The 22527-nt window shown below is 36.0% G+C and overlaps 1 protein-coding gene across 1 annotated transcript; it reads left to right on the forward strand.

Moving 5' to 3' along the window:
- The first annotated feature begins 15563 nt into the window (after window positions 1-15563).
- Window positions 15564-17630, forward strand: LOC103707886 (FCS-Like Zinc finger 5-like). The gene is made up of 2 exons (XM_039134263.2): window positions 15564-16075; window positions 17148-17630. The coding sequence occupies exons 1-2, from the start codon at window positions 15687-15689 to the stop codon at window positions 17305-17307; spliced, it is 549 nt and encodes a 182-aa protein (XP_038990191.2). The 5' UTR covers window positions 15564-15686; the 3' UTR covers window positions 17308-17630.
- The last annotated feature ends 4897 nt before the right edge of the window (window positions 17631-22527 follow it).

Raw genomic sequence — 22527 nt, forward strand, 5'->3', positions numbered from 1 at the left:
CGTGTTAATAGATCTAGCCTCTTTAACACAGCAAAACAAAAGCTAATCAACTTATAAATGATTGAATATTTCGTGATTATAGGGGAAAAAAATCTAAATTTAGTAATGTTACCATGCATGGGTATTTATGTCATTTTGCAAAGTGGGTAGGTATGAGGGGACAAAGAAGTAGATGGTAGCCTGGTAGGTGCTGTCCTAAGGAAGTCACATTGGCCTTGCTGGAAGGTGGGCTTCCCAAATTTTGAAATCTTAATTTCTCCATGGTGGGAGTTTGAGTCTAACAAGCCTGTCTTACCAATAATTTGACCAGTATGGAAGCACCCTTTCAAGCTTCCAAGTTCTGACCACCGTGCCTCTCTTAGGGTCAAAATTTCTTTTTAAATTTAGGATTGCTCTCTTCCATGTTATCCACGTGGCATCACCATTTTCTTTGATTTTCAAAAAAATCTTATTTAATACCATTTTTTTTTTCCTACTCATTGAACCTCAATCAAGAAAGCTCAAGAAAGCTCCAATTTTGTCTTTCTTATTGGGCCAATTAAAGTGAATGTCTAAATATTTTCTCACACCAAAATGGTGCACTAAAAGAAAATAGAATATAGCTTACGTCCATTATGAGAGAAAAAGTAGTTACTGTCACGTGTAATATTTAATGGTAGGTGGCAGTTGCACCTTAGGATATCCTCTTGACATATTCCTTTTCCCTTCTAAGCATGATAACGAAATGTTTTTTTTTTTCTTTGCCGTGCCTTTCAATTATGGAAAACTGTAACGTTTTATATTACCCATGGTCAAACCTATCTTTCTTGCACATACTAGTATCCAAGAAAGATATCATGCCGATCTTCGTCAACTCTAGCTAGATTGTTCACTTGAACTGAAAAAAAGAGTAGAAAGCTTTTTTTGAATGGAAATAGAAATTATAAAAAAAAAGACCAACTGAACGGCAAGATAACGATCAAAAGTTAAATTGTCTCGATCGTAATTTGTTTGCACTTGGTGTTTTTTTTAAGGAGTGGTTTGCTAAAAAAAAGTTTGCGGTGAATATATTTTTTGGAAGTTGAAATAACAGATTTTTCTAAATTTGAGATGAAGAAGATCCAAATTTACCTTAGCTAAGATTCACTTTTATAAAAAAATGTTGGCTACTTTGAAACTATTATCATTAAAATTATGTGAACCAAAGATAATTTAGAAGAGATAGCTGCCATTGAGGATCGTTTTGCTAACTGCTGGAAGAATGAATCTATCACATTTTGCATTTGTCGCAAGATTAAATGCTGCAACACCAATTAATTGTTGAACTAATTTTCTAAATACGATAAAGAATGTTGTACCAGTGTTGTCTTCAATAATATTGTTTAATTTATACCTAGCAAGGTTAGATACACAGACCGCTATTTTTGTTTAATTAAAAAACTATAGCCATTTCTAACAAATAAAATAGGATAACAAAAAGGATATTGTGATCCTACCATGGCATTAATGGTTGATTATTTTTACCACACCGATTGCAGAAAATATCACTATAGCATACTTTGTACCACCAACCATAGGATATGTCAATTTTTAATTTTCAAATTTGTCTAATTTGTGAATTTCACCCCCTAAAGAAAATAATTCAAGATTCTCGCACAGGTACATGACAATTTCATAATCAAATTTTAGATATACCTGAAAGTCATGTGGATTCAATTTTTCAGTAATTCTCCAATTATTTTTCTGTTGGTGATAGCTTCATGCTAGGGATTAACAATAATTTGTTACTTATGCTCCATGAATCTAATTGAGGCAACCAGTGCATTTATCCTATACATGAATTCATAAGTATATTTAGACCATAATACATCATTTTGATTTTTGTCAAATACAATATTGTAAACTTCTATGTCATAACCTATCCCAGTACTCTACTAGTTTTGACATTTTCATGTTCATGTAATATTTTGATGCTGAAGATGTTGATAAGCATATTTTTTTTCTATAGATACAGAACATGAAAAGAATTTTAATAATGACAATATCAATTTTCCTGGTAGAAAATATCGTAGAGAAAAAATTACCTCTATATGTCCTTACATTCATGCCCATCAAAATAATAATAATTGGGCCTTCTCTTTCCTTTGCACATATAACATCTTGACTGAGCTCTTCAACGAATTTGGCCCAAAAGGTGACGGATACTTTTTTGCATCCTACGAATTAAATAAAATAGTTCTGAATATTTGATGATATTATAGTATTTAAAGATGAATAAAAATATTTGTATATAATGATAATCGAAAAGCAAATTGAGTTGATATATGTTACTTTAAATTTTCTATTTCCAATTTTTTTTTATAAATCAACTTTTGCCTGATATATGTTTGATCAAGAAATCCAACAGCTACTGTATGACCAATAACATCTTCAAAATAAATAGATTAACGTAATAAAATAATATATTTTTTCTAAATCATGAATAATGGTGAATAAGTATATCATTATAATTTTTAACCGGCTGCTCATCAAAATCAATAAAATTAAATTTTTGAAGGGCCATGGAGCGTCATAGCTATCCATCTATTGATGTAGATAATATATTGATTTATAGCATCTTTAATTTTTTTTGTTCAATGAAATATTAAATGTTTCAAAAAAATATACATTCCATTCGACGAGGAAGCTCTTGAATTGTGTAGTATCTTCTTTATGAATTGATACTTGAATTTATCCCCTGAACTGAGATGAACATAAACAATCCTGTCAATTTGATTTTTTTGTTTTCTTCTAGTCTAAATCTTATCCTTAGAATTCTATACCCATTTTGTAAGAAATTCTGTAAAAGTCAAATCTTGAGCATCATCGAATATTTCATGAGCTCGCATCCGTTCTGTGAAAATTATTTTTTTATATATTTCCTTCGAAGAACGAACGACAAACTCTGATTTCTATGATAGGTAATTTTGTTCACAAATGGGAGATGGAGAACCAAATGTTCAACAGTTGATTCTGGAAAATGAATACAAACTGAAACAATCTCTATATAGCTTAGACCACTTGAATCAACCAGATGAGCTAAAGAAAAGAGACCCCACAAATAAGTAAACAATCTAAAGGAAACTTGAACTACACAAAAAAGAATATAAAAAAACATAAAGTGCAGACCTGGAAATCTAGGATAAGGTTTATAAGGAACTTCAGCAGTGGAAAATCATACTATGTTCTGAAAATAATGTTTTCCAGCATTGCCAGTTCTTGATTATGAAAACTTGATATCTTTTGATTGATACCTCACAAAGACACCATATTGAGTTTGAAGAGTTTCTAGAAAACATCCTGATGAGCAACCACAAAATTTATTATGGCCTTCAGAATATACTATATGCAAAACAAAATGTGTGGATTAATGTAAGGACATAGATTAAATAATTCACCATATCGACACTCATGATGTTAATCCAGAGCCAATTCTTGATTATGGAAACTCAATTTATGTCTTGATTGATATCTCACAAAGATATTATATGGTTTTGGAGAGTTTCTGAAAAGACCCTGACAAGCAATCCTACATTATATTGATTACAGCCTTCAAATATACCATAGATTGATAAAAGAAGTCTGAATTAGTGCAAGGATATAGATAACATGATCTACCAGACCAATTCTCCATAACAAGGAACAGAACAAAAGCTCCATAATCAGTAGTTTTTTTGGTTAAGAACACAGAAAGCTTGAAAACATCTCTTTTAACAGTAATATTCTGCTTCATGACCCTTATCATGCTTTTACAGTAAATAACGGATATACATATGCATGCATGCATGCATGTATGTATGTATGTATGTATGTGTATATGTACACATATGTACATACATATGTATCCATATATATAATAGATAGCTATATTACAAATCCAAAAAAAAATTAGAAGGCAATAGAATTGATTGACCAGGGCGTGAATCGAGGGCTTGACCATTTTTTGGAAACCATCTGTACTTAATCTACTGAATATTGGCAACTTGTCAGATGAGCCATCTGGATTTTGGAAAAAATGACCCAATTTATCATTCCTTTTGCAGATTAAAACTACTCTTACTCTTTTGCAGGAATGACTCAGTTTTCAAATCTTCGTGCATGTTTTTGCCCCTATCCCCAACAGATTAAAAGCAAGGCATGTTTAAGCAGAGTTTAATGCACATATTTTCATAGTTAATGTTACATATCTTGATAGTTAACACATATTTTTGACACCGAAAACATGCACTTGTTCGGTATGCAATGCGCATTCAGGGATGGAATGTATCCATGGCACCAGGGGCAAAAGCTTCCAGAAATGCCTCTTGAGCTCATTTTGCTGATGTCTTTAGCTGAAGTCTGGTTCTAGCGGGGAGGCAAGATGCCTATGTTTCTACTTTCTGTTTCAGTTGGTACTTGGTAGGGCCAAGACCTGACTCATCTCCTCTCTTTTGCTTCCACGCACAGGTCCAGTGCGCACATTAACAGAAAACCAGTGGCGAGAGGGGCTTGCCTCTCAGGTGTAATTCCCACATTGTTCTTTTAAAGAAGAAGTGGTCACCTTTAACCTCCATTGATGGTGGAAAGAGTGCATGAAGGAAAATTATCCACACGTTGCCGCATCTCTGGTGCTTCTTTTCTTTGGGCCTAGTGGGGAACACTGGAATATAAAGCAGCATATGAGTAAAGGGCGAGGAGGTGGGGCAAGTGACGCTCCTTTGAAAGCCACAGGGCTTCTCTTTATGGGCTGACGATCCCAGCACGGTGTGTAGAACGGCATGTTGCCCAAAGTAGATCAACCATGCCGGCCAAAGATCCAGAATAAACACCAAATACAAAAGATATTTACAAAGAATTGCAAGAAGAAGATAATACCGGAAGAAAAAGATATATATATATTTTCAAAGAAAACAATAGCCCAAATAATGAGTTTGGCTCTTTATCATAACGAGTCTTCACTAAAGAGGCTCCGACATAAAAAGAATTCTCTCTTAGTTTTTTCAAGTAACTCTCTCTCCCTTAAAACCACACTTTCTCTCTCACTAAGGACCTCCTTGGATATTACTACAGAAATTGGCTGAAAATTCTATAGGATTCATGGATTGGGCTGTCTATCTAATCATGGCCCAATATCAACCACAACCATCTAGCCTAAATCTTACGGGAAGAAAAAAAAAGAACTTTATAGATCCTTTTCTTTTTCCTGCAGCCGAAAGGCTAGGATCTGTGCTGGATTTGGACATGCTTTTAGAAAATGCAAGATGAATATACCAATAGGCCTGATTTCTACAAGATTTTCAATCCAATCCTATGGCAATATCCAAACATGCCTTAAAGACAAAAAACATCACTATCCCACTCTAACAAAAAAACAAACTCAAATATATTAAGCCTGAGGCTCAGCCTAATTTAACAAAGACTTGAATCCTAAAGTTATTAAAACTAATGACCAACTAAATAAAAATTCTAATAAGATTAGAACCTGGTAATGAATCTCAACATGGTGCAGTTCTTTATGTGTTGGTTGCTTGAGAACCAAAAGGTGGCGGGGGAAGGCCTTTCAGCAAGCACTGATGGTGGAGATTTAAAATGTTGCGATTTGTTTCCTTGGATGTTCAAAATGCTCATAATTCTAGCTTATGTTGCTCGAGCTAGTTATGATGATTCATGTTAGCAACTTTAGTAGCATTGTGTTAGAGGATCTAAAGTTACAAATGAGCCGAACTTGAGTCCAAATCTCGATCCATTTTGGATATAAATGAAAGATCAGAACCAAAAACCTTAGGTTATGAGTTTATTTTTGAGTTTTATATATTTAGTTTTTGCAATGAACTTGTAAGTTTAGTGGCTCTGGTTTTTTGAGTACTAGTGAGAGAATATATAGGTGGATTGATAGCTCCGCTGCCTTAGTAAAGAAAAAAATCTGGTTTAAAATTTTGATCTCAATGCTTAAATCTTACATTGATAGCATCCGACAAGTTTAACATTATGCAGCACATGTAATGTGGAAAAAGAACATGAATTACTGATTAGCACTAGGTATAAATTGAAGCAATATGAAGTGGGTTCCATATGCAGTTTTCTCGCCTAGCCTGAGGCTTAATCCAATTAGTATTGGCATTCTGATAACAATCAGTATTAATACTAGGTGAGGCTTAAGTTATAAGTCATAAGTAGGGCTCTTATTTAACGCAATTCTTTATTTTTCAAAATAATATATTTTCCATACAATCAATATTAAAACTCTTATTTTAAAAAAAAAAAAAAATCATATCTTGCGCATTGTGCATGATCAGTATTGGTGACAAAAGTTTCTACACTTAAGCTATTGTGTAGAATTCTCTGTTCGCCATGTAGAAGTTGGTACTAATGATGCCCATACTGATACCAAAAGTCTCTTACCGACCATCATTTTAAGTTCATTGCATAATATACAACATAAATTTAGATATTGAAGCTTTCTATTTATTATAGTTCGTTACATGACTGTGATGCATCTCAAAAGTAGTTAAAAAAAAGAAGAAGGAGAAAACACTGTACTATGTGCATCATGTAAGTTATATTACTAGTATCCTAATAATTTGAAACTACTAGCTTACTGGATATTGTGGTTTCTTCAAGTATCGTAGAAGACCTGGACATAAATTGGTCTACTTAGAATTGTGCACACGAATGGAGGAAGAGGTGGGGTTCTTGCCTAATTTGCATCTCGTTCATGTGGCCTTTTCCTAGCCTTTGCCATCACTTATGGAGCAGTCCATAATAGTTTGAGCTGAACTGTCAAAACAATGGCTTTTGATGCTTTTGTTATACGATGGGGTTCTTGGGTAATGTTTCCGACCGTAATTTGTCAAAGTTTAAGGATAAAAAATGAGTGAGTTTTATTTAGTGTAAATTCGCCTAGGTTAACTTGGCTACTTTTGAGAAAATTTTTCCAACGCAACAAGCTGAGCTAGCTAGCTTAAACTAAGGCATACACGAAAGAGCTACTGTTTCAGTTGACTGCTGATGCATACATCATAGTCTAACCAAGGTAGAATGTCACGTCCATTTGCCTGCCTTTTCTAATCTATTAATAGCTTAGGCTAGTCTCTTTAACAAATAATAAACTTATATATGACACTTGGTGACCTAAATAGGATCATAAAAATGATCTTAGATCATGGATGATCCTTATTTTGAAGTAGTTTGATTTTTCGATGATTTAAGATTACCATATTATGCTATGTTCTAGTGAGTAAAGATCTCGAATATTCATGAGTAATATATTTGGTATTTTATAAAAATTCAAGATCACTAATTTATAATACCAAAACTACCCCTGATATATTTCATAAAATTTATTTATTAATAATTTAAAAATATATAATAATAAATATTAATATATTTACTTATTAATATATTAATTATCAATATATTTCTAAAAATATACTTATTAATTCCATACATTATTATCATATAAAAAATATATGAATTATTTGTATAGAATTAATAGTTTCATTTATACTTATAATATGCTATTATTTTAATAATAATGCTTATTTTGATTAAAAAATAAGGCAAATATAAGTAATATATTAAATAATTGTACAATATAAATATAAAGTACAATAATATATTTTTTTATTATAATTTAAATATATAAATAAATAATAATGTGACAATAATATAATTAATACTCTAATATAATATATATCATAAATACTATATATATAATATTAATAGAATATATTAAGGTTATATTGGTATACCAATTCTTTCGTTGGATTGAGAAGTATTTTTGTCCCTAAATTTTAGTCTAAGATAACTACCTCGGGATGATTTTGGATACCAGTTCTCAAGGACAAATTTCTGATCATCAAGTTGGACAGTGATTTGAGGGATGGTGATAATTTAGGATCGCTAGCATCATCTCCACCTATATTATTCTTGATGTTGGAGCTATCACTCCATACGAGATGCCCCCATAATAATATTATTGTTGCGTAAACTAAGGCTTATCCTATTGGTCACAGCTATTTGCTTGGCAATCAGAAATTTTGGGTGGAGTCTTCGATGGTGCATCTCTAAATAATTATAATATGAATGATTCTCCCTTCCTTTCTCTAAAAAGATATTGTTATTACTATTGTAAGATCAAGATGTTTTCTAGAGTTTTGCGATTTCGGTGCATATGAGAATCATAGTTTAACGGGAAGCATTTAATGCAGTGGATGCTTTGAGTGTAATCTGAATTGAAGTATATGTTAAAGTGTTGATTGAGATTTGAGATGGATACAGCATGGGCGTTTGCAAGTTAATCCGTTTTCAGAAATGCTTTAGTAACACGGAAATCTCCAACAGGAAAATTAAAGCTATTGCATGCAACTTTTCCCTTTGGTCCACTCACTGGCACTTATCTGTAGCAAATGGACCAATTCAAGGAGCATACAAGAATTTGCAGCCTTTCCGTGTAAGATTACAGCGTAATGCTCGCACCACTCTTTCTTTTTCTCCTTTTTGATTGAAGACTATATGCTTGGCCAATGAAGTCAAGGGAAGGACTATTAAGAGTGCAGGTAAAGGCCAAAGGGTACACCACTGCATTTACGCATCACTTTGCAATCAGAAAGAAGGATTACGGCAAAGTAAATCAGCTTTAGCTGCCTCTTCATCCAAATAATATGAGCCAATGCGACCAGCTAGAAGAAGCATGAAGATACTCATCATATATGAGAATTTAACCTTTCTGCATAAAATTAATAACTTTGGCACCGTGTCGGTGGTGCAATTTGGTCTTGCTGGTCCAAAACTGTGCAAGTGATCGACGAAAGGGACGACAGAGGGGACATGGTCGATCAGTCAAAGTTGCGGTCCGGAGCAGAGCATCAGAGCATGAATCTGGCTAGAAATTTATGCAAGAAGTTGAAGTGAGTGCTCATTGCACTTGATGCCAATCTAGCTGGTGGATGGAGTATGAGACAAATTCCTTCTATTAATTGTATAAAAACCAATGTGACTTAGGCTAGTTGGTCGGTTGCTTTCTTCTCATTAGGATTTTTTTTTTGTTCAACGTGATTCATAACTCCATTTTACTTTTTGCCCCCTAAATAAAAAAAAAAATATAGAATAAAAATAGAGGTCTAAAGTTTATGCAATGCGATCAATATATTTTTGGCTCGACTCGTATCCGATTCGATCCAATCTGATTCTTTCCACCCTATAATGCTATCAACGTTACTTTATGCATGTATTTATGCTATGCTAGGAAACGAATAAGGAAAGTAAAACTAAAAGGAAAAATTAAGCAGACAGGGCTGAGTAAGCGTGGGACCAATGCTTGAAAGGTGGGGTCCTTATGGTGACATCATCATCTTCTTGAAATAGTTCATCTTAGCTGGCAAAAATTTTTAGTGGAGAAGTATTTAACTTTTTCCATAAGAAATAAAAACGACAAAAGCGTGGGTCGCAATAATTGAAGCGACGCCCGTATAATTGCTGACAGCAATCGCGCCACCCCACGGGCGGTCGCCGGTCTCGCCTCAATCTTCTCGTTCAAATTATCGCCTCCACTTGTCGCGCGGGGAGGAGGCTGACAACGGCGATTCCGCACGTACGAAGTGTGGGAATAAGCTTGTCATCATCACTACTATTTTTTTAAAAAGATTTTCATGGCCACCTAATCCATAAAAGATCCTGCATTGGCTAGACTCTTTTCAGAGTCTGGGTATATGAGGTATGTGTCTCCAAATCCTGCAGACGTATTTTGGATGGAAAATAAAACCGAAGCGAAGTCTAAGCGGTGCGTGTGTACGCGTGCGGGCTTCGGAACCGAACAATATCGAATAGGGGAGTCTCGTATTCCCCCCTCATATGGCCCCCACATGGGCATTGGGTGCCTCACGTGCCCCACGCAGGTGGGGGCGTGACATTTGGTATTAGAGCCGAAGACGACTCTAGTACGAAGGTGGGTGAATGAAATATTTTACATCGGCTAAACTCGTTTCAGAGCCTGGATATATGAGGCAGATGTCTCCAAATTCTAGCCTGGGCTTATGTGGCTAGGATCCAAATCTAATGCATGTGAAAATGTCCAAAATTTTTTGTTTGATGTGTTAATTAGGTCTTACTATTTGATACCAGAGTCCATTCTATATCTAGGATTTGAGTCACGTAAGAGTTAAATATATGGAAAGGATTACCTGAAAAAAAAAAGGTGATATATTAATTAGAATTTTGATATGAATGCACAAATGAGAAGGTTGGCTCATCGCAACCCACTCAACCATTACAAAAGAGAGAAAAAAAAATCTTAAATAATATCCAAGCAAATAGTTATTTTTACTAATATGGTATAAGTTATTAAGTCTCGAAAGCTTCACGTCCACGTGTGCGTGTTTTGTACTGCACAATGTTATACGTATCTCAATCATGCTATATCATCAGATCATGAAGATAGATAATTGTTTGGATCCTATGATTATACACTATGTTTGGCACATAATGCGATGCATCTTATTTGACAGCCATTTATCTCCACAATCGCATGATATAGCGGCGATTCGAGAATATACAGCGTTCTATGGTGTATAATACACACCACAAAGGATCTAACCCTTAAAGTATTCTGCAGGGTATCATTTCTTTTGATAGAAATATATCTTGATTAGTTTATTGTTTCAAGAAAAAAAAGGATAGAAAGTACACCAATTATAAGTGGGGTTGCATTTGTACACGTATTGCAATTAATTATTTGTTATATGAGAGTATGACCGTCCATGCTTTCCATTATATGTGTTACGTATGTATTTGACGTATGTTTTCTATGTCGATTACAGCCTATTGTATATAGCTTGGACTCGGTTGATTAATATGATTAGAAACAAGGCTTAAGTTCAACTTTTTTTTCTCTCTCTCACTGAATTGAGTTTCAATGAGCCCCTCAATAAATTAAATCCAAGTAAACATTATTTTTTTCCTTCTTACCTTGATTAAACCAGAATAATTTTATCTATTAGGAGATTAGCTCATCGGCTTTGATTGCAAAATAACTAATCCTCATGCCAATTTTTGTGCAGGAGTTTCTTGTGCCCTTATCCTACTTGGTCGTTTCCAGAATAGCCATGATTGCTAAGGACAACTAGGGCTCGTTTAGTTCACAGGAAGCATTTTTTCTCATAGAAATATGATTCCTAAAAAGCAGATTCTTAGGAAGAGGCTGTCTAAAAAAGTACTTTTGGCATATTTAGTTGACTATGGAAAAGTGACAGATTTTAAGAGTGCTTATGTCTGGTTGACCATCCACTTTGTTTAGAAAGTTATGTGTAATTCCTATTATACCCTTAATAAAAATTTAGTCTTTAATGTTTTGGATCAAATAAAGATAATTGAAGGGCCTTTTTGAAAAAAAAATAAAAATGTTTCGATCTCTGGCTCACGGAAAAGTAACTTTTCAATATTTCTCATGAGAAAGACTTTTCTATGAAATATGAAAATCAAATTTCCATGGAAATACAACTTTTCCGTCTTTCTCCTTTAAAAACTCCAACCAAACAAGAGATATCTTTTAACTTTTTCGTTGACCATACTTTTCCTCTTCTTTTCCCGTGAATCAAACGAGCTCCTGGAGTCATGGTTCTTGAATACAACCCAACCTTGGTTGGCCAAGCTTGAGACAATGTGAGAGTCATAGCAAGGCTGTAGGGTCCAAGAGCCGATAAGAATGTTGAAGGCATTGAGCTGGCATGATTTAGATAAATGATGAAGTGAGATACATTGCATGGCAAACTCCTAGCGAGGATGGTCAGATGGGGAATTATCTTTCTCCCATTCAACCAGCAGAACTAGGAATATATAAATCAAAACACAATTCGATAACATAGAGGCTGCTTCATAGATAGGTTACCATATGATGCACCATATGGTGACAATTTCATTGTAATCATAACTAGTTAGTAACCAAAATATGCTACTCTTGTAAATATGTAATACCTCGGGAAGAAGAATGGATCATCAAGAATTCTAGACATGTTTAAATTAGAGAAGCATGGATGACCATGATTCAATCGAATCATCCAAATTATCTTCACTTTCGCTCTTGGATGATGCACATCTGTTACTTTAATTTGATTTTCATTGTTTTCAATATTAGGCCACAACAATGCATCCATCATGAAAAGGAAGAGAAAACATATCGAGAGCCCAACTGCAAAAGCCTTACCATTGTTCAGTGTTTAGGGTAACATGGTGCATTAATAATCTTGTATAATTGTACAATAATTTAGATTACATTAGGTTGCTAATTCATTTCATTTATCGGGTCTTAAAGTTGTGTAACATTATTTGGAACGCTCTTGTGTAATTAAAATAAATCTATAAGCCTATGCTAATTGATGCGAATTGATTTTTTTTCTATTTTCTATTAGAGTTTCAATTTAAGAACAAACAATATAAATTGAAACTATATTGTATCTTAACACGAGTAACTCGTTCCATTGAATAAGTATTTTCATTCTTTGTTGATCAAATTTGATACATTAAATAAGAGCAAATTGTAAATTATAAGTTGATTGGAAGCTTCATCAGACTTATGACAGGATCAAACCCAGATTTCTTATATTAACACATGAGAGCATGGCCTGCTGGGGTTCTCATCATTAACCCAAGCATGAGTCAAGCAAATATATGAATTGGTTATCTAATGTTTTGGACCCTTCTACATACTTATTTAAAATGGTTCAAGAATAGAAAGGTGCCGACCTAAATTTAGATGGAGTTAACAAGTCTCAATCAGATTAGCCAACAGAATTGTAAACTTTGTGAATCAAAATAGACCCACAAACCGCTCAAAGCAAAACAACAAACTTGCACCCATTACCCTACTAGTTTTACCTAGGGTTCCATAGGGTGGCCGGTTTGGATTTTTGTTACTCTGACCCAAGTCAAGAAAGCCCTAATATTAAATTTCCTACCAAACAGCTATCCCTGTACAAAATTTTGTGTCCTAGTCCGCTTATTCCTTACTAGACCGAGTAGTGAGAGAGATCCTCAATTTTGTTCCCTATTGCCCAAGCGAGTCCACCAGAGTGCACCCAATACCTATTCACCAGAAAAATGAGTATATCGTGAGGCTAACAGGGTAGCAGATTGGGTGTCGGTATATATACCGAGCCATTCAGATGACACCTTATGGACTGGAAAGGGAGAGATGCCCGGAGTACTTCAGAACCTTTTATTTTCCGATTTTATTAGGTGTATTCGTATCCGTAATGTATGAAATGTCCGCTTTAGTAAAAAAAAAAAAAATCTCTTTGGCCCCTGAAGGTTAAGATAATGGCGTTATTTTGTTGGAACGGACCTCCATGAACGTTACCATGGTTATAAGAATTTAATTTAACAATGGTATAACAATATCATACAATAATGGAAAAATAAATATATTATTTTTCACTTTTAAGAAAAAATATTTTTTTCAGATTATACAGTCTTCCTGAGGAGAAAATTGGTTACAAGCTTGAATTTAGAAAAATATTATTTTACTTAAGTTACAATAAATATAGAAGTATTATTATTTGCTTTTTCTGGCAAAATTAATATTAACGGCCGTTATTTCAAAACTGGTTACCTGGGTGGCCCACTTCTCGCCCCTCTTCCAGCTCGTCAGTAGGAGCAGTGAATGGACCCTGATACCGTAGGGTCCACCTTGTTGGACCCAGCGTCGTTCGTGTGCCCCATCGTTCATGGCCGTCCGATCGAGATCAGCGGTTACACGGCGAGGTATCAGCGTGGTTTTTCGGTCTCGGGGACGGAGATAAATCGGCGGGGCATTTGTGGGGACTGGGGATGGATGTGGGCGACCGGGTACATCCGGTGGAAGGCGGCCCGGGGGCCTGTCTCGTCCCTCCAAACGCGGCCACGGAGACGGAAAAATAATTGCTCTCGGTGACAAAAAGCGACGACCATATTCAAGAGACAAATAACAACGCTATAAATAAGAAATGCCAGTGTTGCGGTCACTTTTGGTGGGAGTAAGTGATCTCTGACCTAACCTCGTCGCTCTTTCTAGGGCTACTGAAATATTTTTTTTTCTAAAGCAGATGTATCATACATACTAGATACGAATATACTAAAAAAAAAATAAAAAATAATAAGTTTCGAAGTGCACTGAATAATCTCCTCTTCCTTAGCCATGAAGTCTCTCTAGAATGGTTAGCCACATATGAAACTACTCAATCTGTTCCTCTGTTGGTCTCTCGATACACATACTTTGCCTACAAGGCCATCCCATCACTGATCATAGTCCGGATATTCCTGAGCAGCAGATGGTACTCGCTCACCCCTCCCACTCTCTGGTGACCATAATCTGAGAGGTGCACGTGGGTTGGATAAACTTGTACAAGTCTCATATTTGAAGTAAGGCCTAGATTTTGACATGATCATCACTTTTGGCTCGATAAGAATCAAAGTTTAGAGACAATTGATTTGCCCTTAGGGCTCGTTTGATTTGCGGGAAGTATTTTTCCTCCTAGGAATATGATTCATGGCAAGAAGATTCCTAAGAAGAGAATGCCTGGAAATGTACTTTTGACATGTTTGGTTAAACATGGAAAAGTGACAGATTTACAGAATGTTTATGTTTGGTTGACCATCTACTTTCTTGGGAAAGTTATGTATAATTTATATTATACCCTTAATAAAAATTAGGTCTTTAATGCCTCTTTAATGCTAAAGGGCCTTTTTGGAAAAAAAATAAAGATGGAGTGATTTCCGTCTCATGGGAAAGTAACTTTCCTATGTTTCTAATGGAAAAGATTTTTCCATGAAATGTGGAAATTATATTTTCATGGAAATACAACTTTTCTATCTCCAACCAAACAAATGGCATCTCATTACTTTTCCATTGATCATACTTTCCCCCCTTCTTTTTCTGCAAACCAAACGAGCCCTTAGAGACAATTGATCTTTCCAAATCCATCAAATGATGGTTCGAATTTGGTCTATATCTTAAATCAGAAATTACAGTTGAAGCTAGCAGAACAAACAAGTTTCTAACCTATACTAACTTACATATACCCCATGTTGGACTCTCTACATACACTCGAGGTTGAGCCTATGCATAAAAGTATCAGTCATAATTTGAAGCCAGACGCTCTCATTTGCCTTGACCATGAATCCTAAAAATATCGAATTGAATCTAATTTGGTTTAAATGAACTTGATGATTCGACTCAACATAAATTAGTTTAGAAAATTTGGATGTAGCCATCAAAATTTGAACTCAACTTTAGAAAAAAATGATCTAGCTAGACATAGCTTCACAAAGTAATGGGTTGGTTGTAAAATCCATCTCCATCAACTCGCTAGTAGTCTTTAGTTACAGCACAGTAATCTCCCCGGTAAGAAAACCCCAAGCCTACTAAATTTTACGAGTAAGAAAAATAAAAATCAGAAAAAAAGGTGGGATGACGTGGATGGTTCCAAAGGAAAGATTCCAATCAACGGTCCAGATTCGGGATGATGTGGATGATCCTCTGGCGTAATTCCAATCAACGGTCCAGATTTGTCATAGACTCCGTTTTATCCCCCCTCTCCTCCACCGTCACAGGACCCCCTTCTCCCTTCCAACTCCAGTTCCGACTCTCTCGATCCCCTTCCCCGCCACCCGTCCCCCGTCGGTTTCTAAAGCTTTCTTGTGCAAAGAGAAGGAGAGGGATGTCGTTGGGGAAGCGGCCGAGACCTCCGATGAGGAGGACGACGAGCATGACGGAGTTCGCGGGGGACGTCCTCGCCGACGTGCGGGTCCCCCAGCCGTCCGATAAGGAGAGGGCCCTCCACGGCCACGGTCAAGGCCACCAGAGGTACCGGCAGAGCGCGGTGGCATCGGTGAAGAAGGATGGAGGAGGGGGAAAGAGGACTTACGGCGGGAGCGCCAGGGCGGAGGGGCTGGAGGCGCGGCACCTCGGAAACATGGTGCCCCCCCGGATCACCGGCAACCGACGGAACTTCGGCGACTTCGGGGTGGTGGAGATCGCCCCCTTCTTGAAGGCGTGCAGCCTCTGCAAGCGCCGCCTCGGCCCCGGCCGCGACACCTTCATGTATAGGTACAGCTCCTAGATCACGGTCCCTCGGCCTAAAAATCCGATTTTTATTCCTCATCTGGGGAAAAAATCGATCTATTGCGTCCTTCGGCTTAAAAATTCGATTTTTTAGTACTACGCGGAAAATTTTCATCTTCCCTTGGGAAATTTGGAGATGCCCAGGTGGTCTCAGCTGATTGTTTCAAAAAGATAGGGATTTTCCTCGTTTTTTGGTTTTATGTGATGATCTCTTGGAATATTTTCTTCGTTTTCTGTTAATATAAAGAATTCTCATGGTTATGCCTCTATAGCTTTAGCTGATCCTCTTAGTTATATTTGTGCATCAACTCGGTTTTTCTGTAGAATATCTAGAAGTAGCCGGTTTATCTTTGGAACATGGCTTTAGATAATATCTACTCGCTAAGATTTAGAGAGATCTACTTGTTTATTTTGAGTTATTCTTCAGCAAGTTAGTGATGTCTGGGGAGTGATATTTGGTTGCTATTATGAGATTTTTTTTATATCTTTACGAGAAAATTAAATCTCGTTACTGTTCTTTTTTTTTTTTTTGGTATATTGTAATTATAGAACTACATAAAAAACCTTGTATTATTATTATTATATATATATATATATTTCAAAACCATATATTATCTTAAATCCTGCATTCAATCAAACTAACCATATGAACATACTCTCTAAAATCACTGTTGTAACCCGACCATATAAAATACTGGGTGCTCATGCATTGCATGCCCTCCTCACCCTCACCCCTGCCACAATGCGAGTAGTTTGGATCTACAAAGTTCCCATTCCATTAGACACAATAGATCCTAATATATATTCATTTCCAATCATGCTACTTATATAAAGTTTTCTATCACATAGTTTGTAATTTTTGAGACAAACAATAAAGAGGTGTGGGTTTTATTATATATTTTTTTACGATGCAATGCTTATTATGGACAAAAACTACGTGCTTATCAGCTCTGAATGAGCTCACATATCCCTCTACTGTATTCTTGGTCATTGTTTTTGTAAGGTGGCTATGGTTTTAATCTTTCTTTCTTTCTTTCTTTCTTTTCCCGTTCCACAGGGGCGACATTGCCTTCTGTAGCCTCGAGTGCCGGCAGCAGCAGATGAATCTAGATGAGCGGAAGGAGAAGTGCTCCCTAACTTCCATGAAGGAAACTCCCCCTCCCACCACCAGCAGCTCCGAGCAGTCTGGTAATGGTGAAACGGTCGCCGCTGCTTAAGCTCAATCCCCATCCTTTCCAATGGAATTCAGAAAGCTTGCAGTTATATATATGTAGTACATTAAGACAAAGAAAATAGATGTAGTTGGGGTTTATTGGTTTTCAAGCATCATTGCTGTTATCAGAGAACATGTATGAAAGAGCTGATGCAAGGGATTTGCCAACTTATATCTTTTCCTTTTTCTTTTCTTTTTTTTTTTTAATCTTATTAATGAGAAGGAATTGATGACCCTGCACATGTTTGGGGCTCTGTTTGTTTCTGCGGAATATATGTTTACAACTTGTGAATCAAATCAAATGGCTGTGTTTGGCTTATGATTTAAGTAGGTTTCTCATACGAGCCAGGTGATTCCCCATGTCTCTTGTGATTCCTACTAGCCTTGGGCCTTGGAAGGGGAGAATAGCACAAGCTTTCGGTGACAAAAGATGCGAAACCTTCCATTCTCTTTTGGGACCAGCTTTTGTTCGAAAAAGCGTGGAAGATTTGAGACTACACGCACACAGTAAATGGTAAGGTCGCCGCCGGAGCCATTCGTTTTGCCAATTGGTTAGCACTTAAAGTTCTTCTGTACTTAAACTTGCATGGTCATATTTTCATCATGTTTTTTGAAAAATAAATAATACGATTTCGATTTATTGATCTATCTTTGGCTCATGTCATACTCCACTAGTAAATATGGTCATGCAAATTTTAGTTCGGGTTGCATAATTCATGGCACTTCTTGAATCTTGGATCTCCTCCGGGCAGCATATCTAATTGCCGGGCTAAGACCCAGTCGGCAAATCTATTGTTGTCTTCAATATCATGGACGCCATTGTAGGGTAGGGTCCTATGAGATCTTCACAAATTATCATGGCGAATTTATTTTAATTTCTAATATTTTTTTTGCTGATAAAAAATAAAATTTATAAAAAATATTTTTTTTGTAAATCGGATAAAATTAAATCAATCTAGAATAAATACATCCATAAAATAATCAGAAAATAAAATATTCAAAAATTAAGAGGAAGTTCAACCATGGAGTGTAGCTACGGTGCGATTAATCGTATAAGTCGCAATCCAATTAATTATATTATGAGCTTTTCTATAGATATGAAAAGTCTCACAAGAGATAATAAATGCATCACTTGCTAGCAATTGTATAGTAGGAGATGGGATCTGACCTCTATAGATGGTAAGTTTAAAATCTATCTAATAACTGTCATGAACTCTCCCTTTATATAAATCGGAAAAGTTTTCGATACCTATGTAGCAAAAATTAGCCCTTCCTATGCAGCACATTATTCTGCCATCGAAATTATAGTATCAAAGATTCTGACTTCACCTGCAGCTAATAGAGTACCACTAGAACTCCTGATCACTTCTTTTCTGCACACTATCATCAAAGTTGATCTAAAAAAAGCAAGGGATGATAGCACCTAAGAATTGAGAATATTCTTTGCATATGAAAATAGAGAGAACAAGATTTATACATGGGCAATGTACTAGAGGATATTATTTCTTCTTATATATAGTATCTTGGATATGAGATATCATACTTTTTGGGGCCTCGGGGGTCCCTCATAACTCTGTTTAATTATGCTTAGTTCACATCAAAGTATGATTACTTAATGCATTAGTGAGCACAAAAACCCTTTTACCTGAGTGGTGGGGAATAGGAATCTCAAGGTGGGGAAGGTGTCAGCTTGCATAGGCTGGTCCCCCTTACACTTGAAATAAGGAGGAGATCCATTTGTAGCCTCCGGCCACTTCACATTGTTTTGAGTGGGTCCACGGAAAGAGACATCGATGGTCGCCTTTAAACCCATCTTTATCACCGTCCATTCTTTCCCACTGGTTCGGCATACACCACATGCCCTTCTCCTTCAAGGCTTCGCTCTCAAAGTTGCTGTATGACGTAGCTCACAAGCAAAGAAATCGGAAAAAAGGCCGAGCCCTTCTAAATTGTGACGTTGTCATGCACCAGAGAAATTAACATCAGTCATCAGCATCCTCTGAGGTTTACAGGATCCACTTGATGCATGAGAAACATATATTGCATCGACTCAGTATAACTCACCTCAAACTGATAGCTCCATGAACTCAACTACACTCACAGCAAGTTATATTTTCATAATCAAACTCCTTTACTACTAGGATAATCAAGTTACAAGTGTATATATGCTTTAAGTTTAGGTGAATACTCCAAAGCCATCACTTGGTCCTCTAATTTTATCTGCATCCACAATCATGACAGTTTCCTATAGTGTTGAACATGTCCAGACTGATCCATGTTTATATTCCACAACTTTATAAGAATATTTTTGATTTATTTGTTTTTGAGAATAATGTTGGAAGAGTCATCTTTCATGGTAATACTATTATATTCATCTTGCTTGCAATAACATCCAAACAATATGTCGGTGCATATATGCGCATCATCAAAATCCTTAACCATTAAATCTATACAAGTGTATGGTTTCTCCATGGAAATCAATCAGAGACCAACACTGACAAACAAAAATCCTAATAAGACCAGAATTGGTGATGGATCTCAATACTCTCTCTAATTGCAAAGTCCATATCCACTATGTAAATTTGCCAATGTTATGAAACGTCACGCTAGCTATTGCTATTATTATCACAATAACAACAACATAACATGACTTGTTGAACTGATAATTAAACAACATGTAGTAACTTGTTGAACTAATAATTAAACTATGCAACTTTTTTATTGGCTCGAAAAATAATATATTCATCAACTTGTCCCCTCTGGTTCATTTTGTTGAAGTCTATGATGACCTGCAACATTTTCCCTCATCATTGATTTCACAGTCACTATGCCAAGATTCCATTGAGTATCCAGCTTATCCCAATGAATATCAAGTTGCCAGTTGCGATCACTGTGAGCAATAAAACTTTAGCCACATTTACATGCCTCCAATTGAGCAGCTCCATGTATTTGTATATAGCTCTCTTCTACTTATGGAATCAAATCATCATGTATAGATTTTTCTATTTGAACTCTAGAGTAATTTTAAAATTAACTAGCACACTAGAAGTCTTATCAAACACTAAGGCACAATATGAATTATCCATACCAAGCATATCGTTCTATTGCTTGATTTTTGAAACTATTTCAAAATTGGTCAGCTGTTCATCCTCATGGCTGACTAAATTTCTACATGAAGCACTCACATCTTCGATAGCTTCGGTATAAGATGTTAGACTATAATAGGTGAATGAGAAAATAGGCTGCAAAATGACCCACTTGAAAGGGTGCTTCTTAGAAGAGGTATGTCTCTTCAAAAGAGTTGCATCTTTTCATTGCATCTTTGTATGGATGCATCTTTTCATTGCATCTTTGTATGGATGCATCTTTTCATTTAAAAGACATGACTATTAGCATGAAAGACATAACTATTCATAGGGATGTGTCTATTCATTTGAATAGAAAAGACATGTCTCTTCACTTGGTGTCTATTCTGAAAAGTCACCATGAACTCTATAAATAGAGCCTTCCTCCAACCATTCTATACATGGAATTTTTCCAATTCATCTAGTTCTCTCATTCTAGAGTTCTTAGAGAGCATAAGTGAGTTCATTCAAAGAGAGTACAAAAACTCAGTTTTTGGTTCGCCGTACAAACAAATTGGTGTGCTTCTTTTGTTTGTGAAGATCATTGTATCCTGGGAGGCAGACGCTCACGAGATCCAAAGCACCTGTGTGGAGGGCGAAATCTGTCTTAAGGACATAGTGTCAAACACTAGCCTTGATCTAACATAGTTGAATCTTCATTTAAGGTCAGATTTATTTATTCATATATTTATTATTTAATTTATTTTACAAATTCACAATACACACAGACAACAATCTTAAGACAGATTTACACTTTTTATATGTGTATATTGTGATTTTGTATTTATTTAATTATTTGCAAATAGTTTTATATATACACTTTATAATTCTATTTGCAAAATTTGTTCATTGTTGGTTTGCATTAACTTGACAAACTAAATTTTGATATTACTCATTCTAATTTGAGATTATTCATTTATTTAGTAATTAGAGATGGCTTTAAGTTCAAGCAATGTGGTGCCTACCGCCATTCCCATTGCCTCACATGTGAGCCATGGAGAGAAGCCCGAAAAGTTCAATGGGAACGATTTCAAGAGATGGCAACAAAAAATGTTGTTCTATCTCACTACGTTGAATCTTGTGAAGGTTCTTCGTGAAGAAGCTCCTATTCTTGCCGAGGGTGAAGAGAATGCTCAAACTATGGCTGCTGTAGAAGCATGGAAGCATTCTGACTTTCTATGCAAAAACTACATTCTCAATGGATTGGACAACACATTATATAATGTGTATAGTCCTCTGAAGTCGGCAAAGGAACTATGGGAATCCTTGGACAAGAAGTACAAAACGGAAGATGCTGGAACAAAGAAGTTCGTTGTGGGCAAATTCTTAGACTACAAAATGGTCGACTCCAAGGATGTCATAAGTCAAGTTCAAGATCTCCAAGTGATCATCCATGACATTCATGCTGAAGGGATGATACTAAGTGAGTCTTTTCAAGTGGCTGCAATTATTGAAAAATTACCATCACTTTGGAAGGATTTCAAAAATTATCTCAAGCATAAGCGCAAGGAGATGAAACTTGAAGACTTGATTGTTAGATTGAGAATTGAAGAAGACAATCGAAATTCTGAGAAAAAGGTTGGAAACCATTTCATGGAGTCCAAGGCTCATGTGGTGGAAGAGGGACAAAAGACCAACAAAAGAAAAAGAAAGAATAATGATCAACAAAATACCAAGAGTGGCAACGGAAAGAGATTCAAGGGAAATTGCTATGTGTGCAACAAACCTGGCCATCGTGCTAAGGATTGTCGCCACCGAAAGGCGTACGAGAATTTTAAGAAAAAGTCTCCACAAGCTAATATAACCGAGGTGGATAAGCTAGCTTCGAATGTTGCAGAATTGAGTTTTTCTGCTATTATATCTGAAGCAAATTTGGTTTCCAATACCAAGACATGGTGGGTAGACACTGGGGCTACTCGACACATATGTTCTGATAAGAACATGTTCACCTCCTATGAAACAGTTAGTGGTGAAAAACTATTCATGGGTAATTCTGCCACTTCAAAAGTTGAAGGCAAGGGCAAGGTTATATTGAAGATGACTTCGGGAAAAGAACTTACTCTAAACGAAGTGCTGCACGTGCCTGATATTAGAAAGAA

The sequence above is a fragment of the Phoenix dactylifera genome, chromosome 15 (genome assembly GCF_051530095.1).
Source record: "Phoenix dactylifera cultivar Ajwa chromosome 15, Ajwa_hap1_PhDact_Kaust_v1.1, whole genome shotgun sequence".
Taxonomy (NCBI): Eukaryota; Viridiplantae; Streptophyta; class Magnoliopsida; order Arecales; family Arecaceae; genus Phoenix; species Phoenix dactylifera.

What these genes read in the sequence shown, in the direction of transcription:
- LOC103707886 (XM_039134263.2), top strand. Translation starts at nt 15,687, where the DNA reads ATGTCGTTGGGGAAGCGGCCGAGACCTCCGATGAGGAGGACGACGAGC. An exon ending in CGCGACACCTTCATGTATAG is followed by an intron (nt 16,076 to 17,147) that starts GTACAGCTCCTA and finishes CCCGTTCCACAG; the next exon opens with GGGCGACATTGCCTTCTGTA.